Source organism: Neophocaena asiaeorientalis, unplaced genomic scaffold (assembly GCF_003031525.2).
Source record: "Neophocaena asiaeorientalis asiaeorientalis breed wild unplaced genomic scaffold, Neophocaena_asiaeorientalis_V1.1 scaffold106, whole genome shotgun sequence".
NCBI classification, from domain to species: Eukaryota; Metazoa; Chordata; class Mammalia; order Artiodactyla; family Phocoenidae; genus Neophocaena; species Neophocaena asiaeorientalis.
This window is the reverse complement of record NW_020172597.1, coordinates 4,289,141-4,308,678: the sequence shown is the minus strand read 5'-3', so window position 1 is coordinate 4,308,678 and position 19,538 is coordinate 4,289,141. Positions and strand designations below refer to the sequence as shown.

Genomic DNA, 19,538 nt, shown 5'->3' with positions numbered 1-19,538 from the left:
GACCCAGAGCATCCGGGTTATCCCCTCCACCGCCAGGAATGGGTATCATATGATGGCACCAGGTGGGCTCAGAAGCTGACAAACCCTCGTCCAGGTAAGCACTGGCAAGAGCAGTGGAGCAGTGGTAGACAGGCTAATCCAGAAGATCCTGGTAGGGGCAGAAATTTCCCCAGGATAAATGGTAGGCTTGTATCTTACCTGTAAAGGAAGGCTTCCATTGGTGACAGGACCCATAGCCAGTTGTCCTGGTTAATGGGCCTCTGTCATGCTGTTCATGAGGTTACAACGAACTAAAGTCAAGTGGATGAGAAGAAATGTGTCCTTTGCCCCTTTGCACACCCTCTCTGATAAGCACCTCAAACTCAACTCATCCCAAACTGGTCACTCCCTGCCCCTAACCTGTTCCTTCAGGGTCCCCTATCTCAGTAACTAGTTCTACCATCTACCCAGTACCCAGGCCTGAAACTTGCATCACCTTTAACTCCTGCCTTCACCCCTTCTTGCTAATTCATCTCCAACCCTGTCAACCACCTTTTCACTCATTTGTTTAGCAAATATTCATTCATTCTGTGAGCACTGTTGTCTCAAGTAGAATGTTGTGGGATGCATGTGGGATCTAGTTCCCTGACCAGGGATCAAACCTGGGCCTCCTGCCCTTGGGAGTGCAGAATCTTATCTGCTGTGTCACCAGGGAAGTCCCTTGTGGAAGTATTGCAAGAGCCTCCCAACTAGTCCCCTGCTTGTCCCTTGCTCCTCAACATAGCAGCCAGTGCTCCTGCTAAAACGTAGACCATGTCACTCCTTGGCCCAAAACCCTCCAATGACGTCCACTGTAGTCTAATAAAAGCCTGAGTTCCTCCAGTGGCCTACAAGACCCTGTAAATCTGCTGCATCCCTACCCATCAGACTTTATCTCCCACCATTTCTTCCTAGAACACCCCACCCCAGCCTCTCTGGCCTTCTGGTGTTCCTCAAACAGCAGGCCTGCTCCCACATCAAGGCCTTTACACTTGCTGCTCGCTCTTCCCGGAATGCTCTTTCCCCAAACACCTGCAGAGATCACCCACTCACTTTCTCCAGGTCTTTGTTCAAACATTACCTTCAGTGACACCTTTTATCAACTCCCCTCCTCCCCCCAACCCACAAACACCTCAGGTCCTCCTTTTTCTCTAAGACATGTGTCACCATTTGATACCTGTTTTGTGTATTCTGACCGTCTATTTCCCACATTAGAATGTAAACTCCACGAGGCGGGGATTTTCTATCGTTTACTTACTAACGTGTTCCCTAGCACCTGGAGCAGAGCTTGGTACAGCGCGTGGGCACGGTATTTGCTGACTGAATGACAGATGGAGAAATAAAGGCTCAGTCAAGTTCCTTATCCGAGGTCTTCATAGTAAGTGGTGTGCTGCATTCTAGAGCCCTGCCCTGGATCTCAACCCTAAGTTATGCTCCCCTGTTTGTCAATCATCAGGCAGAGAGCCAGAGGGGAGCTCTGACCTGAAGGTACAGGTTATTTGTTAACTGAGATGCCAGCTTCATCCTGCTCGCTGGGTAAGAACAGTCCTGGTTTCACAGGATTTTAGAACACATGGAGGTATCCTCCTATCTGTCTCTGGTCATATTGTTTGGGAAACCCTCCTCCCTGGAAACTATCCTGAATAATAAGAGAAGAGCCAGAGGTTTCCCTATCCATATTGTCTGAATAGGGCCATACCATCCCACTATGGATTATTCCTGCTTTTCCACCAAACTGTACATAGCCTGACACAAGAGTTACTTGCTCACATCATCATGATCTTGAATCAGGAGTTTCTGGAAAGAAGTTCTCTGTACTTTTCTTTGTATAGCATCTATGACAGAACTGAAGGCCCTCGAGGTAAGCTTTCTGCTAAGGTAAAGCTTTTCTGCAAATGACGATAGAAAACTCAAAACAGTCAAAACTACATAAAGTATATATGTACAAACGAATCCAAAAGATTGATGACAAAGACCAAGTGGAAGAACGAGTCCTCAGGGAGGGGAAATACCACATAAAGGATTAGGGGTGAGCGTGAGAATATACAGGTCAAGGGCAAGCTGGAACCACCATTGATACTAAAGTCGTTGATTTAATCCCAGCTCCTATCCTAAACAGAGGTAGGATTTACTAGCAGCTCTCAGACTTCAGCAAAAAGCCAAGTCAGATAAAGGCAGTATGTACACACAAGGACTCTGCCTTAGATTCAGAGATAAACCCTGCTGTGGTCATGCCATTTTATCTGCGGCCTTGATCTACTTCACTCTGCCCCCTGCACACCCACCAAATATTAGGGTGCAGACTGCCACCTCTTTCCCTCCTTGGCTGGCCTCTTTACTCCTTCCCCTGATTGGTCAATACCTCAGGAACCTTCCAGTATCCTCTGGCCATCCCTACACCTCCCATAAACTGTAGGTGACCAGGTCAAAACAATCACATATTAAAAAGCTAGTTACTGGGACTTCCCTGGTGATCCAGTGGTTAAGACTCTGCGCTTCCACTGCAAGGGCCGCGGGTTCGATCCCTGGTCAGGGAACTAAGATCCTGCATGGCACGGGGTATGCCCCCCCCACCAAAAAAGCTAGTTACTGCTGCCACATGAAAGGAAGTCTAAAGAGGCAGCTGGAGCAGACCAAACAGGCCTAAGACAATGAGAGGTTATGGGAATGGAGAAGGAATGGTTCTGAATGACACTTCTGAGAAAACACCAGCAAGTGGCACTCTGGAGTGGAGCACTGAAGAGGACTCCGGGTGAGGTGCAGTGATGGTCCTGCTGCCACTCGGCACTCAGGCCACTGCTTCACACTACTTTTCACGTAGTGGGTTGGCCAAAAGGTTCGTTCTGTTGCTTCCGTCAGATGGCTCTAGTAGCACTTAGTTGTCTTTAACTTCATTCAAAACAATTTTGTTAGACTGTACGTGACAGCTGTCATATCAGTGTGCATTTAAAAAAAGACTTATCAAAGTTGGTGAATTTTTATGTAGCCATTTTAATATTGAAGATGGAAGAAAAGAGCAACATTTTCAGCATATTATGCTTTATTATTTCAAGATAGGTAAAAATGCAACCGAAATGCAAAAAAAAAAAATTTGTGCAGTGGATGGAGAAGGTGCCGTGACTGATCGAAGGTGTCAAAAGTGGTTTGCGAGGTTTCGTGCTGGAGATTTCTCGGTGGACGAGGCTCCACAGTCGTGTAGACCAGTTGAAGTTGACAGCGATCAAATCGAGACATTAACTGAGAACAATCAACGTTATACCACGTGGGAGACAGCGGACATACTCAAAATATCCAAATCAAGTGCTGAAAATCATCTGCGCCAGCTTGGTTATGTTCATCGCTTTGATGTTGGGGCTCCATATAAGTTAAGCAAAATAAACCTTCTTGATCATATTTCCACATGCGATTCTCTACTTAAATGTAATGAAAAGTTCCATTTTTAAAACAAATTGTGACGGGTGATGAAAAGTGGATACTGTACAAGAACGTGGAATGGAAGAGATCGTGGGGCAAGTGAAATGAACCACCACCAACCACACCAAAGGCCGGTCTTCAGCCAAAGAAGGTGATGTTGTGTATATGGTGGGATTGGAGAGGAGTCCTCTATTAAGAGCTCCTTTCAGAAAACCAAATGATTAATTCCAACAAGTACTGCTCCCAATTAGACCAACTGAAAGCAGCACTCGATGAGAAAAGTGTACAGAATTAGTCAACAGAAAACGCATAACCTTCCATCAGGATGACACAAGGCCGCGTGTTTCCTTGATGACCAGGCAAAACTGTTATAGCTTGGATAGGAAGTTCTGATTCATCCACCGTATTCACCAGACATTGCACCTTCAGATTTCCATTATTTTGGTCTTTACAAAATTCTCTTAATGGAAAAAATTTCAATTCCCTGGAAGACTGTAAAAGGCACCTGGAACAGTTCTTTGCTCAAAAAGATAAAATGTTTTGGGAAGATGGAATTATGAAGTTGCCTGAAAAATGGCAGAAGGTAGTGGAACAAAAGGGCGAATACATTTTTCAATAAAACGTTCTTGGTGAAAATGAAAAATGTGTCTTTTATTTTTACTTAAAAACCGAAGGCACTTTTTGGCCAACCCAGTACTAGCACTTGGTTCCTCTAGGGTAATAAACATATATCTACTAGGTAACAAATGACAGACAAATTTTGTCAAATTAAAGACAAAGTACATCAATATGCATTGGCAATTTTTAATGTTTCACTTGTGCAGAGCTGAAATTTGCATTTAAAGGCATGGAAGGAAGGAAAGGCAGTTATCACAGCATGAATTCACAGATGAAAGATGCTGGATCAAATCATAGCACTGTTCCTCTTTAGCCTTAGGAAAATAAATAATACGGTACTAAACTAGATGTTTATTTTTATTACATTTCCATGTAAAGACATCACCCAAATATCAGCTGAGCAAAAGACTTTCTGGCCAGATACCAAGCACGCACAGTTGATCCCACTTTGGAATAAATGCCCAGAAGGTACACATCACCAGTGGGTGGGAGCTCTAGGCACAAAGTTGGGTCTCATTCAGAAAGTGGACAGAGATTTGAATCAGTCAAACATGCAGCTTCAAAAAATGGAAATCTTTCATGACATTTGTTTTGAAAATAAAACTTGTCTGCAAATCAAGAACTATAATTTTCTAAAATGGAATCAGGCCTGATTAAATAGCACTTAAGACTTACTGATAAAAATTAGAAAAATAAAAATGAAAACTCTTCTGTCCTTGAAAGAGATAGAAAATTATATTTTTTCCCTGTAACATCATAAGAGAATCATCAGTATTTCAATCTTACATCTCTTAAAATGTCATTTCTTCTTCTTTCCACATTCTCCCACTTTTAAAATAGCAAAGCCTGTTCAACATGGCAATTTTTGCTAAGTAAAAGGATGCACTATTTATTGAATACAAGAGTATGAGTGAGAAAAAGCTGAATGTTTAGAAAAATACTCGTTTACCCCTAATGGGATCATACCCACCAGGTGGAAAGAAAGAGAAAGACTTTCTTAAAAACAAAAACAAAACCCAGTGATTTAAAACATTCTGTACATAATTCCTAATTTCAAAGCATTATTAGAAACTCCTGATCAGTGTATTATAGCAAGAGAGGGAACAGAGAAATTTGATAGAACAGGAGAGAGCATATTTCTAACTACTTCCATTTACAAAACATCAGCCTTACCAATTATTAGCTTTCTTCCTTATTTAAAACATTGATTGGCCAGCTTAAATCATAACAGCATGAAAGTAAAAATAAGTCTCAACTTAGGTATGAGCACAGTGACTCAGGACCACTGTTTCTGCCTTACAGAGAGGATTCAGAGGTGTGTTCCCTTTTAAACATATGCCCCCAAATGCCTTATATGCAGATTCCATATAAGCATGTAAATAAAACAAGTTGTGTATTTTCTCAAGTAATTTTACAAGGTGACGGTAAACTAGATTTTAAAGATAAAACTAAGCCTTTAAAAACATGAAGCCTCAAAATTTCATCCAGTGTTTTCTTTAAGAAATGGATTATTAAAATCATTTTTGAAATGAGATATTAAATGTATTTAAATCTTGGCTTTTCCATACTTAATAATTTTTCTTAAAAAAAAAAAAAGTTTAAAAACATCAAGAGCCAGAACATGCTGCCAGGACAGGAATAATCAGAAACGTCTTCAGCTGCAGACCCTGGGCAACTCAGTCTTGTTTTGAATTTTTCAAAGCCTGGAGTCTCTCTAGTAGTGGAGGATGAGAATAATGCCACATAGAGAACAACCAGTCAGAAACAGGGAAACCCAAGTTATCTTTGTTTAGTTTGATTAAAGCAGAATATAAGTCTTTAGCCTTCCCAAGTTTCTTGGCAAATGCATCAGCTTGAAATTCAAATCTGCGGCTTAGGACTGTTAGGCAAAAAGAAAGAACCTGAAAAAGTAAATAAAAGTGTTTAAACCACTGCTCCCCTCTTTGTTGTCACTAAAGGTTTCATGAGCCAAAACTGTAGAGGAAGTTTGGCTCAGGATAAGAGAAACAGCAGGCCAAAAGAAAGATCACTCATATTTAGGGGACCTAGGGTGGGGGAATTATTAAAAATTGAGCCTTTTCCCCCCAAGCCAACAGACCAGAAACAGATATATGTCCAAAGGAATGTCAGTCTTAACAAAGAAATAGTAACATTTGAGAACCTGCCATGTGCTGGGCACTGAATTGACACTTTACATATTCTCCAACAATCCTACAAGGTAATTACTCTTACTCCTGTTTTACGGATGAGGAAGGTGTATCTCAGAGAGGTGAGATAACTGTCTTGTAGTCACACTGCTAGAAGGTGGCAGTGCTGAAATTCTTGATGATTCCACAGCCCATGGACACTACCTTCCTCAGATACAGGTAAGATGGGGTGATTTATATTCAGACTCTTTCTTTTTTAAAAAAATTCTTGCTCACTTATCCACCTTTAAATGAGAACATTCTAATATATATATGTGTGTGTACACACACACACACACACACATATATATATTATAGCCACTAATGACAATCTCAAAATAGAATTTTCTAAAGTGTTCTGAGCTATGGTAGCTTCATCAGAATAAATGTTCAGTCCCTGAAGGTGACAACTATGAAGAGGACAAATTTCATCCGAAAATATAAATTTTGAGGGAAAAGTAATTTATTTGCATATTGAAGTATTACAGGTTGAATGACATGATGTCTATTTCTTACCTTAAAATATGTCAGCAATAAAAAAAAAAAGTTTAAAAAGTCTCTCCTCTGTACCTCTTATTGCCACTAGCAGATATAGAGTTTCAACATAAAGTCTGGGAGTTCCTGATACCTTCTTAGATATGTTCAAAGTTAATATCTGAATTCTACCTGAAATTTCTTTCCACATCTTGAATGTACTTTTTGGGACAGAATCATTAACTAGTATCTATCTATCTATCTCCTGATTTCAAGTGTCCCAGGCTAACTGTTCCTTGAATCTCACTGTAAGACATAAATAGAAACATAAGCAGATACTAACCTATATCTACCTACTCTGCTGTAGGTTTCCAAGCTCTTCTTGATGGGGCAATTTCCCCATTTTCTGGGAAAATATGTCTTTCCTATAATGACCTCTTAAATACTGACATTAAACATAAGATTTTCTGTTTAAATATTTAGTCTTTTTGAAATGAATCTCCTGGGCTCACCAACGTTTTTAAAACAGTTGCTAATATCTCACATTTCAAATTACTCTAATACCCCACATTTACTTAGACATTTTTTGAAGTGAACTCAACTACTCAATATAAGGAGACAAAGACAAAAACTGAGAGGCCAAATTAGATGCCCAAAGGAGAACCACTAATGTTACTGGTGCCTTCCTTATAAGAGAACACTTATATTCAGTCAGAACCTAGTAACTTTTACTTAATGAGTTTATCTGATTTCCCAGTCTATGATTGGTTGAAGAAGAAAATTATAAACAGATAATGACCATAACAGAAAGTTACACTGATATTAGCAAGGATTATCAGCATGATAGTGAGCAAAGAGATAAGAAAATTAGTTAAACAAATAAATAAACAAACAAACAGCATAACTGCTTAAAGAGCAAAGCAGTCTGGGGCATTTCATATACACAGCTCAGTGTCCTTAAGGCATTCCTGAATTGTGACTGAAGACAGAAATGACAATTACCACTATAAGGTGTTCTATGACCTCTTTAAGAAGTAACAGTCTGTATACAGCATTTTATATTCTCAGCAAAATGTAAAATAAAAAATTAAAACATTTAGAGTTTAAAGATAATAAATCTCAGTTCTCTGGAAAATGAATGTAGATTCTGAGGACAACGCTATACAAACATGATCTATTCCTCTCCATTTTTCTTTGCTGGTGCCTTACACCCCAGCCCACCCCCACCTTTTATGGAGAAAGTTAAAACCTTAACTCTACAACTTGTCCCAAGAAAGAATTCTTCTGAATGGAGACATCTCGAGATCCCCGATACTATTTCTTGGCTTAATGTGGAAGTCTAATCAATTAGTATCAGGACATGTTGCCATCACTGGATTTATTCATATACAGTCTCATTAATCTATGTCTTATCACATATACGGAGTCCCCCTACTGAGTGGTTCTTAAACTACACCTATCATAAAACACCCAATTCTGATTCAGAGGGTCTGGGGTGGGATGCTAAGGCTATTATGAATCAGGTGGTCAGGGAATACAATCAGAGGAACACTGTCATACAGCCTCCCTTATCCAGTCATACTTACACTCAATTATTATTTGCTTTGTCCCTTCACACACAGAAGGTTTTCACCCAAGCACTGGTGAATATGTGGTCTAGGACACAGCATTCCAATAGTTAATCTCCATCTACCAAGTCTCTAGGTACCTGTTATATCAAGGTTTTCACCACTAAAGTCTAATTCTCCACTTTTTTTTTCCCCCTAACAGTATGCAAGCACTTATTATTTGGGATTGGGTTTTATTGCTACTTTCTTATACTAGCTAGTAAATCAAGGGACTAAAACTTTGTTTCATCTGCTTGTTAAAACTATAGCTTTGTTTTGTTTTTTCACTACCCTAAAGGTTCTAGATTTGAAATAGACAAGGGCATATGTGAGATAATTTTAAAGAGTATACGTTACCTCATTGTAAGGTGAAAAAATAAACTGGAAGATGATCAATAGTCCAATTAGAGTGGGTTGGCTGTCATAAAAACCAAATGCAACAAAAAGCTCCTTTCGACCAATTAATACAGCAAACAAGAAAAAACAAAGGAAAGAATTCATCTAGAAAGAAGGATACAAAATTTCTAAGTTATTTCTAAGCTGATTTCACTGTGGGATCAGTAGAACAAGACATCATAATGTGATTTTAAGAATGATGTTAGTGTAATCACAGAAAATGTTATTTAGGTAGTTTTATAGTTTTACTTTTATTCTAGAAGGAGAGAGGGCCTGAGTTGAGGATATATATACTAATTCATTGTTAGTGGACAAATAATGATTTAGCTGGATGATTAGGGCCTTGGAACAAACTAGTGGATGGCTAACAAGAAGATCTGGAAAGGGGTATGTGGTAAAACTTCCAAAATTAGCCCAGAGTATGATAATACTTAGGTCTAACGTGAATGTTCACCAAAAGCGTTCCATGGTAGAGGGAGCCCTCTCAATGATCAGGTGGAGAAGATACCTGCTCTGTGGATGTTAGCCAGGTTCTTTCCTTATCCACTCTAGGACTTGGTCAAGGGCTCATGAACAGAGTGGCCATGGTGATAGGGATGGAGTCAATGCATTAATCAACAACACAGACATCCCCCCACTGGCCCTTGCTGAGTGTCCAATTTTTCAGAAGAGGCAATCAACCCTGGCCCTGATGAGGTACCTCAGGGACCAGCCCACCACCCTCATGGTAGGCTGATTCTATTGGACCCCTTCCTTCATGAAAGCAGCAGTGATTTTCCTTATTAAACTGAATAACTTACATTAAACTTGGATTTGGACTTATTTAATGTCTTACTCACTGCCATGTATCTGTACAACATAGCTTCCAGCCAAGGAATTCATTTTTATACCTATAGATGTAAGGCAACAGGAAGGTACGTACAGGGGTACACAAGTCTTCCCATATAATCCATCACCCAGAACCCGCTGGCCTTTTAGAAAGGTACAAAGACCCATTTAAGTCTCAGTTGAGGCCATATATGCTCAGAACCAGTCAACAAAACACAGTGCTACTTCACTTAGAGCCTTAAAACTGTGGTCACTCTGTTGGTTTAGTGGTATTAATACCCAGAAAAGGAATATTACAGAAATTATTATCTTCTTTATATTTACTACCTCTTCCAATTTTTTTTTCTATGGGTATATAATGACTTTTTTTTTTTTCAGTACGCGGGCCTCTCACTATTGTGGCTTCTCCCGTTGCGGAGCACAGGCTCCGGACGCGCAGGCTCAGCAGCCATGGCTCACGGGCCCAGCCACTCCAGGGAAGCCCCTATAATGACTTTTTTAAAAGAGAAAAAATGTTCTTTAAAAAGTATTTTCGGGCTTCCCTGGTGGCGCAGTGGTTGAGAGTTCGCCTGCCAATGCAGGGGACACGGGCTCGTGCCCCGGTCCGGGAAGATCCCACATGCCGCGGAGCGGCTGGGCCTGTGAGCCATGGCCGCTGAGCCTGCGCGTCCGCGTCCGGAGCCTGTGCCCCGCAACGGGAGAGGCCGCAACAGTGAGAGGTCCGCGTACCGCAAAAAAAAAAATAATAATAAAGTATTTTAATACCCAAGTTATCTGGGCTCACTCCTTTTGATCTTCACAGCTCCTTAGCTGAGCGACTCAGGAGGTGGTGACGATGACAATGATGATAACAACAATACTTCTATAGTACTTACCATATTCCAGGTGCTACTCCAAACTCTTTACGTATATTAACTCACTTAGTTCTTACATCAGTCCTATGAGATATCATCACTCAATAAGGGAATGGAGGCAGAGAGAGGCTCAGGAACTTGCCTGAGGTCACACAGGTAGTAAGTCAGGGAGCCGTGATGTGAAGCCTGGCTACGGAGTCTGTATTAACCTCTCTACTATATGAACTCTCATGCCTGCTATATTTATAATTTGACTATCCTGTCATAAAAAGAGAATTGTCACTCCAAACTTACCTGGCTAATAATGATATTTTTGACTGTGTGTCCCAACTTCCAGTGCCCCAGTTCATGGCCTAGCACAGCAAGTACTTCCTCATTTTTACATCCTTGTTTCTTATTCTGAATCGAAGAACAAATTGAAAATAAATTATCAACAAACTTCAAAAAGTTTATACCTTTTAACCCAGAAAGAGCCCTTCTTAGATTCTAACTTAAGAAAACAATCGGACTTTTGTGCAGAACTGTTCATTCACTTAACAAAACATTCCCTGAACCACTCCACATTAAACACCGGGTTAAGCTTGAACACAGAATCATGAACAAGACAGACGTATTCTGACTTCACGAGTCTACTTTAGATTAGAAAAAATATAAATCTTTATCAATAGGACAATAGTTAAATAAATCACGACACAGTCATGTGACAGCAATATTATAAACCCATTAGAAATTTTGCTTTCAAAGATTACGTTGCAACATGGGAAACTGCTCATGATGGTGCCAAATAACATTTATGTTATACATCCACTAGGTGAATATCCACTAGATGTTTTCAAAGATTGTGTTCTGACATGGGAAAATGGTTCATTAGATGAAGAAAGCAGGAAACAAAACTAAAAATATATAGTATGATTCCAATTATGAAAAAACGCAAATGTGTATGTAAAAATACACAAATATAGAAAACAGACTGAAAGTATATCGAAATGTCAACAATAGTTTTTCTATATGGCAGAATTACAGTGATGTTTATTTCATATCTTTCCTATTTTCCAAATTATCTGCTAATAAGGACATGTCACTTATGACCTCCAAAAACACCAGGAAATGCTATTTAAAAAACTGAGACTTCCAAGCTAAGATGGCAGAGGGAACATTCACATCTAATTTTATTCCTTCTAAAAACTCCAGTAAAACTACAATCAAGAGTTGTTTTTTTAAAGATATAAACCCACAAGGATAGGGAAAACAGGTGAGGTGGCAAGAGCAACAACATTTTGGAAGCAGGAAAGCAGACAGACAAATGATAACAGACTAGGCAGGCCAAAGGAAGTTACATCATAAGCTAGCAGTGGAGAAAAGAGAACCAGCCTGATTTACACTGGCTGAGAACACTGATTAACACTGAGAGTCTTTAAAGGGGTCGAGAACTAACAGTACCAGGTAATTCTGGAACTGGGGAACAGGAGGTGGTGGCTGAAATAAGAATTGAGAGCTGTGTGAGGAATGGTTAAAGCTCCAGATTTCTTCTCCAACTCCACACCAAAAGGCAAGTGCTCCTCCTCGCTCTGGCAAAAGCCTGAAAGCTCATTCTCCCTGGATAGGGCAAAAGAATAGGACACTTCAACTGGGAGTTCGACATAGTTGAGGGCCTGCATACATTAGCAACAGACCATGTATTTGCTTACCTAATGGTATGGCAAACTGAACACTGAGAATTCCCTCTCCCAAACTAGTCCTCTCCCCATACCTGGCTCCCAGATAACTACCCACCAGGCAAAAGATTAGAAGAGTACTCCCTGGGAACTGACCATTCTACCAGGAAAGACCTGAAGATACTAACAGCAGGTATTTCTCAACTACAAGCACATCCAAGCCAAGCTACAGTGAAGCTCAAAGTTGATAAGCCTTATCTACAGGCTCAGAGATTCCAATCAGGTTTTCAGTCCCATTCCTTTACTAAGGAGTACACGAACAAGGATTATTATCAGGTATACAAGGTAAGTAAGCTGTTAAGATGGAAGACCAGATACAGAAAAAAATGCAGTATGGAAGAAACAGAAATTATAGAAGGAGAAAATTCAGAGATAAGATATTATATTTGCGGAAAAACAGAGGATACTGTAAAAATGGGAAATTCAGAGAAAAGTAAATCTTGGAAATTAAAGCTTAATAGAATGATTGGAAGGACTACCCTGGCGGCACAGTGGTTAAGAATCCGCCTGCCAATGCAAGGGACACGGATTCGAGCCCTAGTCTGGGAAGATTTCACATGCTGTGGAGCAACTAAGCCTGTGCGCCACAACTAATGAACCTACACTCTAGATAGAGCCCGCGAGCCACAACTACTGAAGCCCACACGCCTAGAGCCCGTGCTCCGCAGCAAGAGAAGCCACCACAATGAGAAGCCCACGCACAGCAAGGAAGACCCAATGCAGCCAAAAATAAATAAATAAATTTATTTTAAAAAGAAAAAGGTTGGGAGATGATGGAATCTCCCAGAAAATAGAATAAAGAAATGGAAAAGCAGGAGAGAAAAGCTAAGAAAGTTCAATATAAGGAAGCCAACATTCAAATAATAGGAACTCTGAAGAGAAAAAAAAAATGGAGAGGAGAAAATCATCAACAAAACAATTCCAGAAAGTTTCCTAGTACCAAAGAACCTCAACTTCCAAATTAAAAGGACCCAATGCATACCCAGCACAATGGGTAAAAACAGACCCACTATGTTGTCCATTTGAAACTAATATAATATTGCAAATCAACTATACTTCAATTTAAAAAAATGGCTCACACCAAGGCATGTGAAATCTCAGAACACAGAGAAAGGATCCAACAATTTTCTAGAAGCGTAAAAATTAAGGTAACATACTAAGGATAAGTAAACTGAATGATTTCAGACACCTCACCAGCAATGTTGAATTCAAGAAGATGATGGAGAGAGTTCCCTGGTGGCCTAATGGTTAGGATTCCGGGCTTTCACTGTTGCAGCCCAAGTTCTATCCCTGGTAGGGGAACTGAGATCCCACAAGCTGTGTGGCATGGCCAAAAAATTAATTAATTTTTAAAAATAAAAATAAAGCAATTAAAAAAAAAAGACGATGGAAAAATGCCTTCACAATCTTGAAGAAAAAGTATTTCCAATCTAGAAATCTAAACCCCAGTCAAAGTGACAGAAAAGAATGTGACAGAAAAGTGAAGGCATTTTGATGCCAGGACTCAAAAACTTTACTATGCAGTCTTTCTCAGGAAGGTACTGGATTGAGGATGTTCTTTACCAAAATGAAGGAGTAAATTAAGGAACAAAAAGTCATAGAATACAGAACACAGGAGACCCAATGTAGGAGAGAAGTGAAGGAAATCTCTAATGGTAAAGGGCAACCCCAGAATGACATCTATACACCAGCTAGAGAGGGTAACCCATCCAGATTTGAACAGTGTGACTCGAAAGAAAATCTGTTAAGGGCTGCCATGATCACACTCTCAGTCACTATACCATCTTTCTAACCTGATGAAACTAGTAGAAGATGTACACTATCAAGAGAACACAGCAAATCAACATGGAATCAAGGATGAGCACAAGGGAAGTCCAGTATGAGAGCTGAAGAGCAGGGCTTCAGAGAAACCACCCCAAAGAAAGAAAATAGAGATCTCTTTTGGGGTGTGACAGGGATGAGGGGGACTAAAACTAATAAGGTTAATGATGCAATTAAACTTGTAGGAAATTATACTGAAAGACAGCAGAAGTTGTGAGAAGAATTAGCAAAAAGATAAAAGGAAAACTAAGCACACTTAAAAAAAAAACAATTATTAAGCAAGAGGGAAAAAAGGTAAGGCACGCTCAGCAGTGAATAGGTACAACACTGTTTTACAATAATGTTTACAAAAATGTTTTGATACTGATTAAACCAAGAACTGTAACAGGACTATATTGGAAGAATTGAGGGAAGGGAGGAGCAGAGCGGATGTTAGGACAAGAGCTAAATCCTCATCTACCATAAGTGAAAGTCAAGAGATAATAGTGTCAGGGACTTCGCTGGTGGCCCAGTGGTTAAGACTCTGCGCTTCCACTGCAGGGGGCGTGGGGTGGATCCCTGGCTGGGGAAACTAAGATGTCACATGCAGTGCGGTGCAGAAAAAAAAAAAAAAAAGAGATAGGGTCAATAAATAATAGTACACATACAATATAGAAAAATGATATGTGTAAATGTCAGAAGAAGCTAAAAGAGTTGCAGTCTGTGGGGAAAGGGCCCTGGCAGCACGTGAGCAGCACAGAGAAGCGAGAAACATGAAACTGCTATATTTTATTATATGCTTTTTTTGTACTCTGAACTTCTAAACAGTATGTTTGTGTTACTTTAATAAAGTAAAATTTAATGTTAAAATTTATTGGAGTTCTGCTTCCCTAACTTTATGATAGCCTCTCAAACCAACATTACAAATATATATGTAAATACACACACACACATATACACACAAAAATATATACATACACATGCATACATTTTGTTTTTCCTTCAACACATATGAAGAATAGGCCAGGAAAGATTAAAAAAGTAACAACAAAGTTGCTAACATTTATTAAACAGTGACTATGTACCAGGTCCTCTGTGCTAAATACTGTATTATAACTCATTTATACATCATAATCACCATATTAGATAAGTACACTTTTAAAGATGAGAAAATCCTTAAATAAGTACACTTTTAAAGATGAGAAAATCTAGACAACTGATGGGAACATACTGTATAGCATAGGGAACTCTATCTAATGCACTGTGGTAACCTAAATGGGGGGGAGGTCCAAAAGGGAGGGGATATCTGTATGTGTATGGATGATTCATTTTCTTGTGCAGTGGCGGCTAACACAACATTGTAAAGCAATTAATCAATAAAAATTAATTAAAAAAATAAAGATGAGAAAATCTAGGTAGAGAGAAATTAACTAATTTTCCTATGGCCACACAGCCAATAAATAGAAAACCTGGGATGTGAAGCCAAGTAGTCTGATGCCAGAGACCTGTGCTTTCAACTTTCACACAGCTATAAATATAAAAGTAAATTATTCAACATTTATCAAATAAACAATTTTTTAGTCAACAGATATGTAATCATTTGCATATTATTATAGTACTGGTTTTAAAATAACTAAACATAGGGAATTCCCTGGTGGTCCAGTGGTTAGGACTCCATGCTTCCACTGCAGGGGGCACAGGTTCGATCCCTGGTCTGGGAACTAAGTTCCTGCACGCCGCATAAAAATAAATAAATTAAATAAAATAACTAAACCTAAATGGTAGGTGGTCATATGAATGATAAAATATAATGTTTACAAAGCCAAATAAAATTCTCACTGTTTATAAACTTTGCAGATTAAATTTAAATAGTGCCAAGACACAATGAACAATTTAATCTTATACACACACTCTCACATGTGCATACCCACATTCACTCACCAACACACACATACTCTGAAAAACATCTAAAAATGCTTAATAACAGCGATGAAGAGTGGCTCCCGCTTGCCACAACTAGAGAAAGCCCTTGCACAGAAACGAAGACGCAACACAGCAAACATAAATTAATTAATTAATAAACTCCTATCCCCAACATCTTTAAAAAAAAAACTGCTTAATAAGGTAAAACAAATATCTTTAAACATACAGTTTAGTTTATTTTAAAGTAAGAAAAAGCCAGAGGTGAGGAGTTGAAATTAACATCCCTTGCATAATCCCATGAAGGGGTATACCCTGAGTCAAAGAGTGAGCCAGAAAAAAAAAAAAAAAATGCTGGTGAAGTAGTCCAACTGTGTCAAGCTCATCTAAAGTGGAAAAAGAAGAAAAGTCTCCATTCAAATTCAAAACCATTATCTGCATGGTCCAGAAACCCCAAGATGAGACATTAAAGTGCTTCTGGCTTGGTAGCACTGGGGCCAACTGATAGACGCAAATACAAATCCTCTATTGAGGAATGTACCCTAAACTCGGACGCTTCAAGATTCCTGAAGATTAAGATCATTGACCTATTATGAACTCCCAATAAAAATTACCAAATACTTCAGAAAACAAGCCACAATGAGTAAGAGTTAGTAGAAACAATATGGAGCTAGCTACATTAGCTCCTTAAGACTTCAGATACTGGAATTATCAGATACAGAATAAAAAGAAGCATGTTTTATACAAACAAGGGAACTAAAAACATGAGGAAGGAATAAGAGACTACCAGAAATGACTGATTTGAAAAAGAACCAATTAGAACTTTAAAACACAATGGACTGGTTAAAGAACAGATTAAATATAGCTAAAGGAAGAATCCATGAACTGGAGTGTAGAGCTGAAAAATTACAGAATGAAGCTCCAAGAGACAAATATAGAAGAGTGGTTAGCACCCATGGGAGACAGAATGAGACGGTATAACATTCATCTAATTGGAATTCCAGAAAGACAGACTAGGGAGAACGGGAAAGAAGGAATACTTTAGATAATGGCAAAGAATTTTTTAAACTTCAGGAAAGACATGAGTCCTTAGATTTAGGAACCACAGTATATCCCAAACAGGACTGGGATAAAGAAGTCCATACTTTCACAACACGAAAATCAAAGAGAAATCTTAAGAATAACCAGAAAGAACTAAAAAAAAAAAAAAAACAGAAAGCTCAGAGAAGAATTTTTTTTTTTTTTTTTGGGCCATGCTGCAGGCAGGATCTTAGTTCCCTGACCAGGGATCGAACCCATGGCCCCTGCAGGGGAAGCACAGAGTCCTAAGCACTGGACCACCAGGGAATTCTCACAGAGCTGACTTTTTCAACAGGAACAAAGGAAATCAGAACAGAATAGAAAAAAATAGATAAACAAATATTAGGATGCTAGGATAAATAGCTGTCAATCTTGAATTGATATCTAGAATGAGAGTGATATAAAAACAAAAACAGGGACAACTTCCCTGGTGGCACAGTGGTTAAGAATCTGCCCTTCAATGCAGGGGACATGGGTTCAAGCCCTGGTCGGGGAAGATCCCACATGCCGCGGAGCAACTAAGCCAGTGCGTCACAACTACTGAGCCCGCGCTCTAGGACCTGCGAGCCACAACTACTGAAGCCCAAGTACCTAGAGCCTGTGCTCCACAACAAGAGAAGCCACTGCAATGAGAAGGCCACACACCACAATGGAGAGCAGCCCCCGCTCGCCGCAGCTAAAGAAAGCCCGCGCGCAGCAACGAAGACCTAACGCAGCCAATAAGTAAGTAAGTAAATAAATAAATAAATAAATAAAACAAAAACAACTTTCCAAAGAAATTCTAAAGCATATACTCTGGAAGAAGCAAAGTAATTTCTAAAAGGAAGGTGTGAGATGAATATGGAATGGTAAGCAAAGACACAGGTAAGCACATAGGTAAACTTAAATAATGACTGTATAAAATAATAATAATGCTAATTTTAGGGGTAAAAAATAGATAAGATAAAACTAAAATATAATATGAAGGGGGTATAATTAGATCAAAGTGTTTATTTAAGGTTCCTGGATTGTTCAGGAAGCAGTGAAGATACTGTATATGTTAAGATTTTAGGTTATATGGGCATGATTTATTTTTAACAGCAACCATTAAAAGAATAGTCATATATGAACCTTGAAACCTTAATGACAACCCAAATATCATGTTTTAAAAACCTTCAATAAGTTCTAAAAATAAAGCAAGAGGAGGATGTGTGTGTATATGTTTGGGGTGGAGGTGGGGGTGATATGAAAAGGAGAGAGGGGAAAAAAGGCATAAAATAATATGGTAAAAATAATTCCAAATATATCAGTAATCACAATATACATGAATAAATAAAGCTTGTCAAAAAAAAAGATAGTGAGTGTTAGATTGGATTTAAAAGCAACCATAACAACAAAGTCTATCTATGCATGAGACATCTAAAATATAAAAACTGTAAGGTTAAAAGTAAAAGGATGAATGTGATATGGTGATGGTTGCACATTATATACTAAAACCCACTGAACTGTACACTTAACCAAAACATAAAACAGAAGCAATATTGTAACAAATTCAATAAAGATTTTTAAAAAAATGGTCCACATCAGGGACTTCCCTGGTAGTGCAGTGGATAAGACTCCATGCTCCCAGTGCAGCAGGCCCAGGTTCAGTCCTTGGTCAGGGAACTGGATGCCACACGCATGCCACAACTAAGAGTTTGCATGCCGCAACTAAGAAGCCCGCATGACGCAACTAAGACCTGGAGCAGCCAAAATAAAAAAATTAAAAAGTAAATATTTTTCGGGACTTCCCTGGTGGCTCAGTGGTTAAGAATCCGCCTATCAATGCAGGGACACGGGTTCGAGCCCTGGTCTGGGAAGATCCCACATGCCGCAGAGCAACTAAGCCCCTGCGCCACAACTACTGAGCCTGTGCCCTAGAGCCCGCAAGCCACAACTACTGAAGCCCACGCGCCTAGAGCCGGTGCTCCCAACGAGAGAAGCCACCTCAATGAGAGGCCCACACACTGCAATGAAGAGTAGCCACTGCTGACTGCAACTAGAGAAAGCCCGCACACAGCAACTAAGACCCAGCGCAGCCAAAAATTAATTAATTAATTAAAAATAAAGTATGTTGTTATTTAAAAATAAATATTTAAAAAATATTCTTGTTTTAAAAAAAATAAACAAAATAATAAAAAAGCTTCATCTATGGGACACATATCTATCCCGCAACAATTACACAATATATACCCTAGAAAGTGAAGGCTAACGGTCTTGAAATAAACTCCAGCTACTTAAAAGAGTGAAGTACAAAAAAAAATAGACAAAAAGGGAATTTATTTTGTTTTATAGACCTTAGAAAAATGCAACCTAATGGAAACACAGGCAGCAAGATACTGGAATCTAGATATTCTACCACTTTTCCACTCCTTCACCAATTCCTCATTTTTAAGGAAAATGACCACTTCAAAATGAGGCTGGGTAGAGGGATAGATTAAAATGACTAGCAAGATAGCATTTACATTTATTATCTCTTTTCCTTTTAAACATCAGTATTTACGTCAGAATACATTTGGTAGAGAAAGTAAAGAATGAGATAACTAGCCTAGTTTCTTAAATGGCTAAGAGACACGTGTACCTGTACCTTCAGGGAATGGCCATCAAGAG

The 19,538-nt window shown here is 39.2% G+C and overlaps 1 protein-coding gene across 2 annotated transcripts in view; it reads right to left on the bottom strand.

The window, feature by feature from the left end:
* Positions 1-4,222: 4,222 nt before the first annotated feature.
* Positions 4,223-19,538, bottom strand: part of ZMPSTE24 (zinc metallopeptidase STE24) — a 46,111-nt gene continuing 30,795 nt past the window's right edge. The window contains exons 8-10 of one of the 2 annotated variants that reach the window (XM_024738867.1): positions 10,690-10,794; positions 8,675-8,818; positions 4,223-5,951 (exon numbers count right to left, since the gene is read on the bottom strand). In XM_024738867.1, the coding sequence (XP_024594635.1) occupies positions 5,727-5,951; positions 8,675-8,818; positions 10,690-10,794 (474 nt within the window). In that variant the 3' untranslated portion in view covers positions 4,223-5,726. The remainder of the gene's footprint in view (positions 5,952-8,674; positions 8,819-10,689; positions 10,795-19,538) is intronic. The other variant, XM_024738868.1, reaches the window with a different exon arrangement.